A 16,053-nucleotide genomic window follows, 5' to 3' on the forward strand; every position below is an offset into this window, starting at 1 on the left:
ATAAAGTATAGGCATGGGATGAGCCTTAGGATACATCAGAAATTGTGATGTTAAAGATGGAGAATTACCTCCCAGATTGCTCTTTCCTACATCTAAGAAAGGGTGAAACCCTACAGGTGTTGGAAAAGGGGGGGCGGAGAGATTCTGGACTGGAAAAGAATGGACTTCTGGGTAACAATGTAAAAGTGCTATTTATCATATATAATATTCCACACACTATTTCTGTTTTTTTACATAAGCTGTGACCCATACTAATATTCATTTACTTCTTCATCTCTAGCTTTTAGAACTTTCAGATTCTATCAAGGCTCATCTCAAATATCATCTCCTTTAAGAGATTCTTCATTATTGATCATATTTATAAAATGGCTTCATATGTTTTGATTATATATCCTATTTACTTATCACTATAGAATAAACATCTCAAAGGAAAGAGCAGCTGTTTTCGTTGTTGATGTTCTTTGTATTGCTGGTACCTAGGACTGTGCCTGACATAGAGTAGACAGTTAATACATACTTGTTGAATGGAATAAAATGGAACTAATTAAAGAACTCACAATAAATATGTTAGAGAAATCTACTAGGGCATATAGTTAGGAACATGGCAGTCCATAAACTCATTTTTATAAGTATTTTGGTGTTTAAATGTCAAGTGTCAGAGTTAACATGAGCAATTATAGGAAGATAGGAAAAAATAAGATGAAAATAGAGGATAGTGAATGATACAACTAGTTTTTAATAAAAAGGAAAATACTGTGAAAAAGTGTTAGGATGATAAGTTGGAACTCTATTAAAGATAGTCTTGAATGCCATAATGAGTACATCCTTAATTCAATAAGTAATAAGGAACCATAAAAGTTTTTACAGAGATGAATAAGTGATCAGATTGTTCAAATATTTTGATAATGTAAAGGGTAGATTGTGAAATGGGGGTGGGAACAGCACCTTGCCTGATAAGAAGAAAGAGCATCTAAGAGTCTATTACAGTCATCTAGTCTAGATGAGAATGGTTGTAATGAAAGAGGAAAGAGGGGACAAGAACAAAAGAAATCTTGGTTGTAGGTAACAGACAAGATTCTCAATTTTCCCTAAAGTTTTAATAGCTTGAAACTGCATGAAGATTTTTGGCCTACTTTGAGAGGGTCATTTTCTTTGTACTTGTCACATTCTGCCTTACACTACAGATATTTATGTACAGATTACTGGATTTGATTTTTGGCTCTGATATTTATTATGTGTTTCCTTAGGAAAGTCACATAAGTAATTGGTATTTAGTTTCCTCATCTGGGAAATGGTAACAAAAATAACCAACATGAATATAATATTGTAAGGCTTGTAAAGACCTTTATATAGATCATCTTATTTGAGACTCACAACTACTCAGCCAATCACTAAGTGTTGTAAGATATTTGTGGTGCAAATTACAACTACTATCTAATGTACTGAATCTGGTGATATTTCTTTACATCTCCCAGAGGAATTTTTGAAGGCCTTTCCATTGCTTTTCTTAGATTCCAGCAGTACAGAAGATGACCTAGGTACTATCTATCCAATACCTGAGGATATACCTAAGGACTTGTGGTCAAGATCATCCACAGATGTTGAGTTGCTAAAATCAGCTACTCCAGTCATGGTGAGGACAAATGAAGGACCAATTCCTTGTGTGCCTCAATATTCCTTGACTAAGAAGGCAATAGATGGTATACAACCAATTACTGAGTCCCTAATCCATCAAGGGATAATAAAACCATGCTTTTCTGAGTATAATACACCAATTTTGCCTATAAAGAAGCCAAAATTAGATGAAAATGGCTTACCTGTTTACCAATTTATTCAAGATCTAAGAGTGGTAAATTATTATGTCATCAAGACTTATCCAGTTGTGCCAAGTCCAGCTGCTATAATTTTTTCCATTCCAAGTCAGGCTAGATATTTCACCGTGGTAGATTTATGTTCTGTGTTTTTCTCGATACCAATTCATGAGGATTCTCAAAAGAGCTTTCCTTTCACTTGGGAGAAAACCCATGGACGAGGACTCGTTTTCCACAGGGGTATACAGACTCACCTAGCCAGTTCTCTCAAATTCTAAATTGAGATCTAAAAATGATTAAGTTTAAAGAGAGTAAATTGGTGCATTTTGTGGATGATGTTCTTTTAGCATCCCCAAATGCAAAGGTGTGTCTTAGGGATAGCAAGATTCTTTTGATTGAGTTGTATAAACGAGGGCATAAAATCTCCAAGGTAAAATTACAATGGATTTTGCCTCGTGTGCAATATCTTAGTTTTGTGTTGTCAGAGGGTTCCAGAAGTATTACACAAAAGAAAAGAGCAGATATACAGAAATTGAGTGCACCTAAAACTAAAAAACAACTTATAGCTATTCTTGGAATTTCTGGTTTCTGTAGTTAATGGATTCCTGCGTATAGTGAGATCACTAAGTGCTTAACAGATCTGACCAGGAATACAGAACCAAAACCTCTGAAACTAAAGCCTGAACACTGCTTAGCCTTAGATAAGCTGAAAGAATCCATTCTATCTGCATCTGCGTTAGGAATTCCAGACTATGAGAAACCTTTTCAGCTGTTTGTCAATGAAAAAAAAGGTATAGCTTCTGATGTGCTAACACAGACTTTAGGACAAAGTTATTATCCAATTGGATATTACAGTTATCAATTAGATCCAATAGTTGTGGGGACAGTATCCTGTCTAAGGGGGGTAGCAGCAGCAGCTGTGTTAGTCCAGAAGTCAGCTGATCTAGTTTTGGGATGTCCTTTAACAGTCTATTGCTCACATCAGATAGAAGCACTAATGAGGAGGTTTCATACTCTAGCATATTCTGATCAATGAATATCAAGCTGTTGTAGATTCCATCAAGAGACAATGGGTTGGTCCTGGAATAAGTACTGTTGCAAATAAGATCTGTAATAGTTATTCAGTCTGCCAAAAGTTCAATCAAAGTGCATTCAGAAAGAAAGGTTTGGGTGGTAGGCCTTTAGCATATTGTCCATTTGAGAGTTTACAGATTAATTATATCTGTATGCCTAAAGCTGGAAGATACAAGTATTGTCTTGTGATAGTTGATAGACTAAGTGGCTTGAAGTTTTTCCATCAAATATCAACACAGCTAGCTTTGTGGTACAAGTGTTACTCAAGGAAATTGTGCCTAGATTGTACCATTAACCATAGATTTGGATAAGGGATCTCATTTCCTTAGATATCCTCAAGATAACCTTAAAAGAGTCTATGAGAATATAAGAATAACACCTAAATATCATGTTCCTTATCACCCAAAGAGTTCAGGTCAAGTGGAGTGTATGAATAGGGGTGATTGTCAAATTGCTTCATATGTGAGTGTTTTATAGCAGAGGCTAAGAGAATTACAAGATATGGGAGTATTAATTCAATCTGGTCCATTGGATTATTCTCTTCATAATTTTCAACCAGGTGATATAGTCTATGTGAAAAATTTTGCCAAAACATCGGCAACAGAACAAAATTGGGTAGGTCCTTATACAGTTGTACTACTTTCACCATCTTCTGTGAAAGTTTTAGGTAGAAATTCATGGTATCATTGTTCTTATACTAAATTAGCACATGGTATATATAATGAAAATGTAGAAATTGTTAATAATGAAGAAGAAGAAGAAATTGTGTAAATTAGGATCTTCATTCAATTAGAGTCTGCAGTCAGAAAGTTCAGTAAGGAGAGGACCATTCCAGCGGAAGAGGACATTCGGATGGAAGAGGACATGGATGAAGAGGATTCAGGATTCAGAATATTATGGACTTTGTATTAAGACTGATGAACTTATGAATTGAACCGATAAAAACTTTATTTTCAAGGATTTTCCTACAGAAGAGGATTAATCATGGACAATTTGGATAAATGATTTGAAAGTATTTTGGGTAATGTAAATAGTCACTACATACTCATGTGCATCCAACATTGCACAGAAAACTATTGAGAACTTCATGAAGAAAAAGAGAAGAGGAAAAAAGGAGAGAAGAAAAGATTCCCTCAGAAAATGGAACATCATATGGAGAAAGGAGATTTGGACTTTTGGTAGTAATCATACATCCAACAGTAACATGTTGCAACACAATATAGCAAAGTAACAACATAACAAATCAGATAAATACAACAAAAACATGTTAGGATATATTGTATTCTTTGCGGAATAAAACAATGTATAATTACTAAAAAATTAGAATTAGCTATAGGATAAGTAAGTACTAACAAAGGATAGTTAGTTACTAAAAAAGATTAGCTAGTTATTTAGGAAGATGTAGCTAGACTAATATACTAATACCATTGGGATAGTTTAGAATAGTTTAGGTTAATAGTATTAGATTAGATTAGAGGATAAGATACGGTACTAATGTACCTTACAGTGTAAATACAACAAACATAAAATTGTATTGTATGAAGAACATATAACATACTACAGATCACATATCACAACATAATGTAAATAGATATGTAAATGAGTGTAAATTGTATGGCTATATTGTAAACTGTATTATAGTGTAAGTATTGTATATATATAAAGGTGTACATATGTATATTTGATGTGTATATATTATGTGTACATATATGTATATATGTATATCATGCAATAATATTCTGTATATTGTGTGTATGTATCATATATATAATTTGATATAATTGAGTTCCAAACATTTAAATGTAATTTACATAAGGGAGTTTAATGTTTTGTTGTAATATTGATGTAAAAACTTATGCAATGTTGTATTAGAATGTATTTTCCAAAACTTGTTTGCATTTATTAGTTAGTATACTATTTCTGTATTAGAATAGGGGTTGTGTTTGATGTTTGTTTTGACTTTTGTGTTGATATTTCAAATTTGTTGTTGATTTTGTTAATTTTGTTGAAAATTTTGCAGTTACTTGTTATTTTGTACTTTGAACTATGTAATTGTTCAATGTATTGATCCCTTTACCTTTCCTTGTTAAAATCCCCAGTGTAGGGTAGAGTAGGATAGCGTTAGATAAGAATAGAGTTAGTGTAGGTTATTTGTTATTTTGGGTTGGAATTTTAGTTTAGTTTGTAGTGCAAAAATACCAAAATATTGTTAATTTTGGCTTTGTGCAAAGAGGGGGAACTGTTGTAAGATAAATTAATAAGATGTTTAAGATTAGTTAGTTGGGAGGCTTGGCAAGCAGGGCTGGAGAATTCTAAATGGAATGGGGAAGCAGGAAGTTTTGCTTCTCTCTCTGAGATGGACTCCATGTTGGCTGGGGACAAGTTGTAACTGACCCCCTGGGAGTCCTCAGAGGAAGTGGTGTTTGTATCCTGATATCCTGGTATCCAAAAAGAGTAAAGTCATCTGCCTGTGGGAGGTTTGGTTGAGACTATAAAACCTAACCTGGGTTGCTGGTCTGCTCAGGTTGGTTTAGCTCCCTGAGTTACCCAACTGAAGGAGTACTGGCTGAAGACCTAGGAAAGCTGTATCATGGCTGGATTTTGATAGGGCTCAGCAGTGAGGATCCCACTTTTATTCCTGATATCCACTGTGCTCTGCCCTGCTATAGTCTCTATATTAGTGTAGATAAGTTCATTCCCTGACCCTGAGGCTTCCCTATAGACTGGTAGAATAGAACCCCCTTCCCTTCCTTCAAACTATAGTTCATTGAATTAAACCCTTGTTTATAAAACCTTTTGTTAGTCTACTCACTTGTTAGTTTCACAGACTCCCTGGCTAGGTGGATCTGTGTTGGCTGTTGGGTCTCCAACTGCCAAATCTATTCTAAATTGTATTTCCCCAATTTGTTAATCCCAGTCTATTGCCTTGTTTTGTCTCTTACTTACTCATCCTCAGAACCCTGATAATATTTAATCTAACCCCAGTTTTCCCCTAAAAGTATTTAGTATGTGCCTACTATGTGCTATATCACTAAGCTCTGGAAATACAAAAAGGAGGCAAAAGACAGTCTCTACCCTCAAATAGTTTACGTAATGAGATATTAATGAGATAACAACTTATTGTCCTTATTTAGAGGAAAAAATAAAGCACAAAGAAGTTACCCAAGTGAATGAAAGGAGGAAGTTGAAAAAGTGTGCTTATAATGAATAAAGCATTGTGTTAATTGCTGAAGATTCAAATAGAAAAGTGGAGACTGCTCCTGCTCTCAAGGAATTCACTTTTAATGGAAGAGAAAATACACAGAGAAGTCAGATGGAAAGGTTCCATAGTCCTTAGGATGCAGTGACAAAGCAGATGGCAATGCAGCCACTTTAATTCCATTTTCATTGATCACAGAGAAATTGTTAAAAGGCAGAATTTAATCCCAGGTCTGTCTGACTCCATGTCCTGAATTCTGTCCATGAAGGCTAAACTCTGTCTCTTTTAATGGCAGAGTACTTAAGAAAAGTAAGAAAGGAAAGAATGATTTCAGCAGACATTAACAGGAAGGTTTTGTGGAGGAAGTGGCACATGAGTTGAGCCTTGTAGGAAGAGAAGGACTCAGAAAGCCAGTCAAAAGAAAAGAGTGAAATTCAGTCATGGGAGATGGTCTGCACAAATGCATCAAGGCAGGCAATGGCATTTTGAGATTTTTAGGTAACAGGAAGTGGTCCAGCTTGTCTGAAATAAAGTCCTAGAGGAGGAGTAATATGTAATAGTACTCTAAGGTCAGATCAAAATTCTGGAAACCCAAAATGAATAGTGGAGGAGTTGGCACTTTATTCTAGAGGCAATAGGGAGCTATTTATATTTTCTGAGTTGGGGTAACTGTGTCTGACATGTCTAAGGAAGATTGTGTAAGTTATGTAAGGAGCACCTGCAGTTAAAATATTTCAAACAATAATCCTTTGGTTTCTTATTTTAAGAAAAAATCTTGGTCTTTCTTACACACAATTCATCCTTTGTAGTCTTTTGTATCAGAGGTCACTCTCAGATTCACAAAACTAGAGAAGTAGAGTGGACATGCACCTCCTAACTGCTATGCCCAGATGATTCTTCCATTACTACCCTGCAGCGACCTTTCCACTTTGGAGATCTGTGCAGTTCATTTTACTATTTTCTCCCCATGTCCGTAGTTCTCATCTATTGATTTCCACAAACACAGCCCATGGTCTTTCTTCTAGATAACTTGTCCTGCCAACTACAATAGAGACTGAATTATGTAAAGAGAAAAATAACCTAGAGAACTTCTATCTTAACACTGCTGGTCCCTGTGAGATGCTGATCTCACAATCATTCAATGTCATTTTTCTCTATAATCCCTTTTCTCCATTCATTTCTGTGAAATGCCAGTAAGGATACAAAATAAACTTTACTATATCTTGAAATTTTTATCAAGTATGATACTTAAAATGTGGAAATTCCATTTTTCTGACCAAACTTCCTATTTTTCACACATTTGCTTTACTAAATCCTCTCTGTGGGGGGCAGCTGGGTAGAACAGTGGAGTGAGAGTCAGGCCTAGAGATGGGAGGTCCTAGGTTCAAATCCGGCCTCAGACACTTCCCAGCTATGTGACTCTGGGCAAGTCACTTGACCCTCCATTGCCCACCCTTACCACTCTTCCACCTATGAGCCAATACACAGAAGTTAAGGGTTAAAAAATAATTAAAAAAAATAAATCCTCTCTGGGACCACCAATCTCTTGATCTAGCTCTATTCTCCCAGTTCATCTTCCTCACTTTGTCTTCATTAACTTTATACTGGCCCTAAGCTCCCTGGTTCATCACTTCAACATTTTAGTAGTTTATAAAGACTTACTTTTCATCCTGACCTTCAGCCATTTCCATGCTATGACTCCTAGTCCCTAGGCAACATCTATTATCTAACTTCTATGTTTATGTTTCAGGGCTGCTGAATATCAACAAAGTAAATCATGAAATTGAGCTGACTTCATTTCCTATAAGAACTGATGTAAAGAGAAGTAAGCAGAAACTAGAACCCAATATACCCAATGGCTACAACAAATTAAATGCAAGGAACTACAACACCAACATAAAGAAATTTGATTATTATATAATTATAATGATCAATCTATACCACAAAGCAGAGAGGAGAAAATAATCCTTATTCCCTTTATTGTCAAGGTGTAAGACAAGAAGTATGGGATGTTGTATAATGTCAGATTCAATTGATGTTGTTTGGTTTTGTGGAAATTCTCCCCCTCTGTTTCCTTTTTTTTGGTAGAAAGAAATAAATAGTACAAGAACAAGTATATCTGCAAGTGAAAGTGATTTAAAAACAATGTCATCAATAACAATTTTGAAATAATTATGTTTAAATTATTTTTAAAAAATAATTAGTCTGGATCAAAGATCTCCAATGGTTCTCTGTTGCCTTCTGAGTAAAGTTAAAAATACTTTGACGTCTAAGTCTCTATATAATCTAGTTATATGTTATCTATCTAACTATCTACTCCCTTCCTTGCACTTTATGATGCAGACAAAATATAATCATCTCTGCCTTCTGGAATTTCTTGCTTCTGTGACTCTGCTCACATGAACAGATATCCTGGAAATGGCTTCTACCCTTTTTTCACTTTTGTTGACAATTTTTCACAATTGTTAATTCCTATCCATCCCAAATGAAATACCATCACCTCCTCCCTGAAGACTTTCTTCATCTCCCCTAAACTTCTTTTCTTCTTTTAAATCAGTTAATTTTCTAATACACTTATAATATGTTGTGTATTGAAATTATGTTTATCTTATTTTCCACTTCGGCCACATTTACTTGAACTTTAAATTTCTCTAGTACTCAGCATAGCATCTATGTCTATAGCCATATATATATATATATATATATATCCCTTTATGTCTAGGTCCCTAAAATATGTATAAGTCTTCTCTTCTCCAAGTTAAGTGTCACTAGTAACCTCATACATCTTTTTTTCAAACTCTTCAACATTTGGGCTGTTCTTCCCTACATGTTCTACTGTTTGTAAATATCCATCAGTAGAACAAAACATAATAATCAGCTTTTCCCATGTTAAGTGCTTAATATGGTAGAACTAATACTCTAGATTCGCCATTAAAGAACTGGTTGGTGAACACTGAAGGTCATCAAAGACAGTATTGGCAGATAGCCAGAAAGGAAAAATGTCAGTAATAAGCCATAATGCCTTTATCAAGAACAGGTTATGCCAGACCAAATGTATTTTCTTTGTAGAAATGATTATTAAACTTGTAAATGAGAGGAATGCTAGGTTTTAGCAAAACTTTTTTTATAGAGTTTTGCTCATCCTATTCTAGTGGAGAAGATGGGGAGATGTGAGTAGATATTAATACAGTTAGATAGACTGAAACTCCCCTGCTATCTTCTAATTAGCTCTCTTGCCACTGCATATCTATCATATGGCTATCCTCCTGTCCTACTTCACCTTCTCGTTTTCCAGTTTGGGAACCATAATAAAATCAATACTGCCATTGCTATTGGAAAGGACACATCAATCCTTTGCACCACTCATCACTTTCTAAAACAAAATACTTCTTTCTGGGCATCATTTCCTTATATGTCTTGTCTCCCTCCCAAACAGAATGTAAGATCCTTGAGGACATAAAGTGTAATTTAAAAATTATTTTTGTATTTGCATTTTCAACTCAACACAATTTGATTGTGGCTTTAATTTACTTAAGCCTTGGACTGGATCTATAAAGGAAATTGTCTAGAATGTCCTGAGTGGATTTCTATCTCGCTGAGTGAAGGTTTGTTTTTTTACTCTATATATTTGTACATACACACATGCACACACACATACACATATGAATATGTGAATGTGTAAATAAAAATAATTTGTATGAGCTGGTTTCAAGATTTATACATTCTGGCTATGTATGTCAGGAAACTGGTAGAAGGAATTTCCTCATTGAATGTTTCCTACACCTATGATTTCAGTAGAACAAGGCACTCATAGGGAGGAAACTCTCTCTCCCAGTGGAAATCAGCAATTGCTCTACAACTTCCAGAGTTGCCTATGTTATGTGATTTGATTAGGGTCATACAGCCAGTATTAGTCAGAGCTGAGATTCAAACCCATGTCTTACTGAATACAAGGCTAACTCTCCAATCACTATACTAGGTAAAAATATATATATTACATTTACACACACACTCACACACACATATATAAAGTACATATATGCCTGGCAAATTATTGTTATATTTAATGTTCCTGCAAAGTAGCAACACTAGCAATTGTTGTTACATCAATTTTCAGCAATAGCTAGCAATTTGTTTTTCCTCTTAACTATTCTGAATTTTTAATAGGTATTGCTTTTATTTTAATCAGCCACCTATCTTACCATTATTTTTCTTACATCTTTCTCTTCCTTACTGTATTATTGTAGCTTTTATCTACTTGATGTTTTTTTTCCTATTTTTTCTTTCTTGAATACCTAGAAATATGTTAACTAACTTCAACAAATAAGTAGAGTGCTCTTCCTTAGAAGAAAATACCAAAAACTTTTAAAGAAACCTAAGATTTAGGATAAAGACATATCTCATATATCTTATAGGATAAACATATCTCATATATGGAAATGCTATTTAAGGAATTAAATCTTAATCAGAAATTTCAAATAATAGTAAAATCTTTGATATCTCTGCTGCATGAAATTTTATAAGAAAATAGAAATTGCTGTAATTTTTTCCAGTTGTTTTACATTTTATTCTATTTAGTAAGAAGAATGATCTACATTTTTAAAATTGCTATATTGCAAGCCATGGTACATTAAACAGGATTACAATTTGTCTGCATTGGTATCATTCCAATTCTTTATCATATGTGTATACGACTTGGGCAATCAATTTAAATTGATTTTATGTGGGGCCTTTTCTTGAGACAGAGACAATCTTGTGTTTTCAAAGGCAATGCTATCACTACGCAAACTCTGTCAGATTTTAAGAGTGTAAAAAGGGTTTGAGTCTGAGTCAAGAAAATAACTGCATCTATTATGAAGTCTTACAGCCTAGCTAAGAATGGAGGAATACATATTTGAAATGCTGAGTACTTAGTGATGATTTTGGTAAAGGTGGAGGGAAGGGTGCTTTGGTAACTCATTGGACAAAAGAACATACACAATGGGCCCTTAATCCTGAGTAGCATAACTCTATCCCTTCTACCTGAATCAATGATGGTGATAAGACTGGTAGAAATGAGGCCAGAGTAGATAGGGAGTATATATTTCTTCAACCATCAAAAGATATAATACAACATCACAAGAATGCCTAAATTCCCTTTGGGCATGATTTATAATATGGTACAAAATTCAGTAGCTCAAGGTGATTGGTCAAAGTAGTTAAAATGCCTCACAAAATATACAGGATTTTTAAAATATTGGCATATATTTTACTCAAGTTAAAAAGCACACTTTGGAATTCATCCAGTTTTTTAGTGTGTGATTAGCCCTGAATCAAATATATTGGACACCAACTCACTGTTCAATAAATACTTCTAAAGTGAGTGCTTGTTCTAGATCAGTGATTCCCTAAGTGGGCCCCCTGGTGGGTGCTGCAGCAATCCAGGGAGTGGTGATGGCCACAGGTGATTTTATATTTCCTATTAATTGCTATTAAAATTTTTAAAAATTAATTTCCAGGGGGTTAAGTAATATTTTTTCTGGAAAGGGGGCAGTAGGCCAAAAAAGTCTGGGAACCACTGTTCTAGATGTGGACCAAAATACTACAGTGCAGTATTCTTTTTATTGTCCACAATAATTGCACAATGTAGTCTTATAGTACTCTTATCTCATTCATAACCATAAATGAGAAAAAGAACAAATTAATGTGATGACCTTTTACCTTCTAAATTAATTCAAAACATTATTTATAAAAGGTTAAATCAAGGTGATAATCTATACATTTGGTATTTTCTTTGATAGTGAAGAAAGCTACTGTCTATCCTATAATTTCAATTCATTCTCCCTATTCAAGTTTCAAATCTTCAGAACTAAACTCTTCTCTCACATATGACTCTTGAGAATGACAGGTTCCAACCCTGACTTCTATGTTTCTAATAAAGGAAGCAACATTTTTCTTTGTCACGCACTTGAAGTCCTGAATCAACTTTGACTCCTCTGTCTCTAAAATGTAAGTTGCTGATTAGTCTTCATTCATACATTTGCAATATTGCTTACATTCACCTCATCCCTGTCTTTTTGCATTGCAACCAAGCATTGCAGGTTCTCTATAACTTTGGACCAGAGTATTTCAAGAGCCTTCCTTTTTGTGATGGCAAAGAACTAGAAATTGAGGAGATGGTCATCAATTGTGGAATGGCTAAAAAAGTTGAAGCATATGATTGTGATGGAATACTACTTTTCCATGAGAAAAAATGAGCAGGTTAATTTTTTTTTATTTAAGCATTTTCCAGGGTTACATGATTCATATTCTTTCCCTCCCCCTTTGCCTCTCCTCTCCCAGAACCAACAAGCAATTCTACTGGGTTATACATATATTATCACTCAATACCAATTTCCATATCATTCATTTTTGTAATAGAGTAATCTTTTAAAAATCAAAATCCTGCATCCAGTACCCATATAAACAAGTGATTAATCAAATGTTTTCCTTCTGTTTCTACTCCCACAATTCTTTCTTTCGATATGGATAACATTCCTTCTCATAAGTCCTTCAGGATTGTCCTGGATTCTTGCATTGCTATTAGTGGCAAAGTTTATTACATATGATTTTCCCACAATGTTTCGGTTTCTGGGTACAATGTTCTCCTGGTTCTGCTAATTTTGCTCTGCATCAGTTTGTGGAGGTCTTTCCAGTTTGCATAGAAATCAAGCAGTTTATCATTCCTTATTGTACAATAGTAATCCATCACCATCATATACCATAATTTGTTCAGTTATTCCCCAGTCAAGGGATACTCACTCATTTTCCTATTTTTTGCCACTACAAAGAACATGGCTATAAATATTTTTGTACAGACATTTTTCATTATTATCTCTTTGGGGTATAAACCTAGCAAACCTAGCAGTAGTATTGCTGAATCAGAGAATATGCATTCCTTTAAAGCCCTTTGGGCATAATTCCAAATTGCCTTCCAGAATGGTTGGATCAATTCACAACTCCAACAGTAATGTATTGGTGCCCAATTTTGCCACATCCCCTCCAACATTTATTATTTTCCTTAACTGTCATATTGGCCAATCTGCTAGGTATGAGCTGGTACCTCAGATTTGTTTTTATTTGCATTTCTCTAATCAGGAAGGATTTAGAACACTTTTTCATGTGGTTATTGATAGTTTTGATTTCTTCATTGGAAAACTGCCTATTTATATCCTTTGTAACATATCTATGTTACACCTTTGACTATTTATCAATTGGGGAATGGCTTGATTTCTTGTACATTTGACTTAGTTCCTTATATATTTGGGATCTTTGCCAGAGAATTTTGTTATAATTTTTCCCCCAGTTTGTTGCTTCCCTTCTAAATTTTGTTGCATTGGTTTTGTTTGTACAAAAACTTTTTGAGCAGGTTAATTAAAAATATGGGAATATCTATATGAAATTATGAAAAGTGAAATGAGCAAAATGAAGAGAACATTATATGGAGCAAGATAAATATCGAATGATTTATGCAGTCCACCTCCAGAGAAAGAACTAATAAACAGAAACAAGCAAGATACAATTTTATATTTTTAAAAAAGAGCCTTCCACCTCATCTTCCCTTTCATTCTCTCTCCTTTCCAAATTGGCATTCTTATCATAGGCTGCATAAATTTCTTATCACATTGATCATGATGTTCTCTTGCTGATAAACCTTTAGTTACATCTATAGGTATACACAGAGCATAGGCAATGTTTGCTGGAACACCTTGGCTGACACAGCCCAAAATATACTCACATTTATGGTTGATGTTCCTCCTCTCTCCCCTAATTTACTTTTTCCTTTCTTGTTCCTTATTACTGTCAGTTTATATAAGCATTAGTCTCCTAGCTAATCTTACTATATACAATCCACTTCCCCCTTCTACTTCATTCTATACACTCCCATATTATCTTCCCAAACATTAGAGAAGGAGCAATAACAGTAATCATCATGTGCAGTAGTATTTTCATACTTGCAACCTTCACTAATTTCTCATGATCTACTAAACAAATAAATGTCAGCTCCTTAACTTAATGTTGCCAGCTCAATATGTTACAGATCAAAACTATTTTTCAGCCTTTCCCTTGCTATATCTTCACTCTAACTCTCAAAGTGTCCATCATTTCCCTAGTGCCCATACTATGTTTCCTGCTACATCTCATTATTATTCCAAATAACTAAAGGTCATCTCAACATTATAATGAGGTCTGAGAACACAACTTTACTAAACGACTAGTACCCTAGTCTCTTGTCAGACCAGATTATTTTTCTATTGAAGTTTTGATAGAACTTTCAAGTTTATAAAATGCTTTATTTATATTCTCATTTAATCTTCAAAAGGGCCCTATTAGACAGCTTTAACAGAGATCTGTATACCCATTATACAGATGAAAGACACAGGACAAGGAATATAAGCATCTTATTATGCTCGCTCAGTTGGTAAGTCTCAGAGGCAGATTTCCAAGAGATCTTACAAACTCTTTTCCCCTCATCCCTTCATACAGCATCACAGTTGGGCAGAATGTGAGCCAAGAGTCCTGTCCCAGCCTAGAGAATGACTAGACTCTTGCCCTCAGAGAAGGGGAGCAGTTGAGGATGATGCTTGCCTCAGGTGGGATGAGTCACCAGGGCACACCGGGCTGATGCATACATGTGGGAGTTTATTAATAATATCCTTCCTTACCTTTGTCTATCTAAATCCTATGTATACTTCAAAGCACGTTTTGAATGTGTTTTCCTTCATGAATATTTCCCTGATTCCACAACTAGTCTTATCCTCCTTTGAACTACTCAACCACTTGTTTACTATTCTCTAACTTCTCTTACTTTGCTTTGAGATATGGTCTGTGTGTGTGTGTGTGTGTGTGTGTGTGTGTGTGTGTGTGCGCACGTGTGTTTATCTAGCACTATTTGTGCTACTAGATAGAAAGCATCTTGAAGTCAGAAACTATGTATGCGTTAATTCCATTCCCTTCAATACCCAACATGGCATAAATTTTATTAAATATTTCTTGAATGAATTTCATATTTGCATAATTTCCATAAGTTTTAGGGGTTTTGAAGGGTCAGGAGCTTCAATACGGTCCTATTGCTCTTTGGCTGTGGTTTTTTCCCTTTAAAATATGGCAATCTATGCACAGTGAAATAAGTTTTTCTTTAAAGCTGATTTGAGAACTCATCATAAATAACAATAGCACAACACTTTGACAGCCCTTGTATAATATCACAGCATGCTCTGTGCATAGGTAAAATAAGCTTTTATCCAGTTCAAAAGACTTTACCTTGACAAGAAATCATTGAAGGAGAGGCGGACTGGGTATCCATAACGAATGATCTTCACCATCTCTAAGACCCCAATATATTGTAGCTGGGCAGACACATAAAAATTATCGAAGGTATCTGGCAGCTTAGAGTTATTGGGCTTGATGCAATGAATAAAATGTGGTGTGCCCTTCTGAAGTTTCCCAATGATATCTGTGAGGGATTTCTATAGAGAGAAGTAAAACCCAATTGATTCTCAGAGGAACACAATGATTGACGAAAATGCAGTTTATCATGAAATTTTGCAGATTCAAATAATTTCTCTTGTGTTTTTACTGGGCACTATTTTTGGTTTAAAGATTAATGCAAACACCTAAGTTAATTTTGTGAATAAAATGAGAGGAAAACCATTGATGTGCTAATCAAAGTGCCCATATTTAGTATATGTGGATATGCTATTTTTACAACATGAATACAACCAAACAACAATAACAACAACAAAAACTCTTACCCTGAGTTGTGATGCCACTGTGACTGGACCTCCTCTTTCAAGTCTCTGCAGAAATGTAGAAGTTCCTTTCTTTTTAAACAGCTGCCAGAGGGGGTGAAAAGAACAAGTGAGAAAAATTTTAACTGAATTTGGGAAAAGTAATTATAAAAATCCTTTGCAGGCACATACAAACTTATAGCATAAATTCTGAAATCAG

At 34.8% G+C, this 16,053-nt stretch overlaps 1 protein-coding gene across 1 annotated transcript in view; it reads right to left on the reverse strand.

Annotated features, from left to right (window-relative positions):
* Positions 1–16,053, reverse strand: part of MYO16 (myosin XVI) — a 719,254-nt gene that overhangs the window by 211,246 nt on the left and 491,955 nt on the right. The window contains exons 24-25 of the mRNA XM_044669338.1: positions 15,858–15,938; positions 15,367–15,572 (exon numbers count right to left, since the gene is read on the reverse strand). Coding sequence (XP_044525273.1) covers positions 15,367–15,572; positions 15,858–15,938 — 287 coding nt within the window. The remainder of the gene's footprint in view (positions 1–15,366; positions 15,573–15,857; positions 15,939–16,053) is intronic.

Source organism: Gracilinanus agilis, chromosome 3, assembly GCF_016433145.1.
Source record: "Gracilinanus agilis isolate LMUSP501 chromosome 3, AgileGrace, whole genome shotgun sequence".
Classification (NCBI taxonomy): Eukaryota; Metazoa; Chordata; class Mammalia; order Didelphimorphia; family Didelphidae; genus Gracilinanus; species Gracilinanus agilis.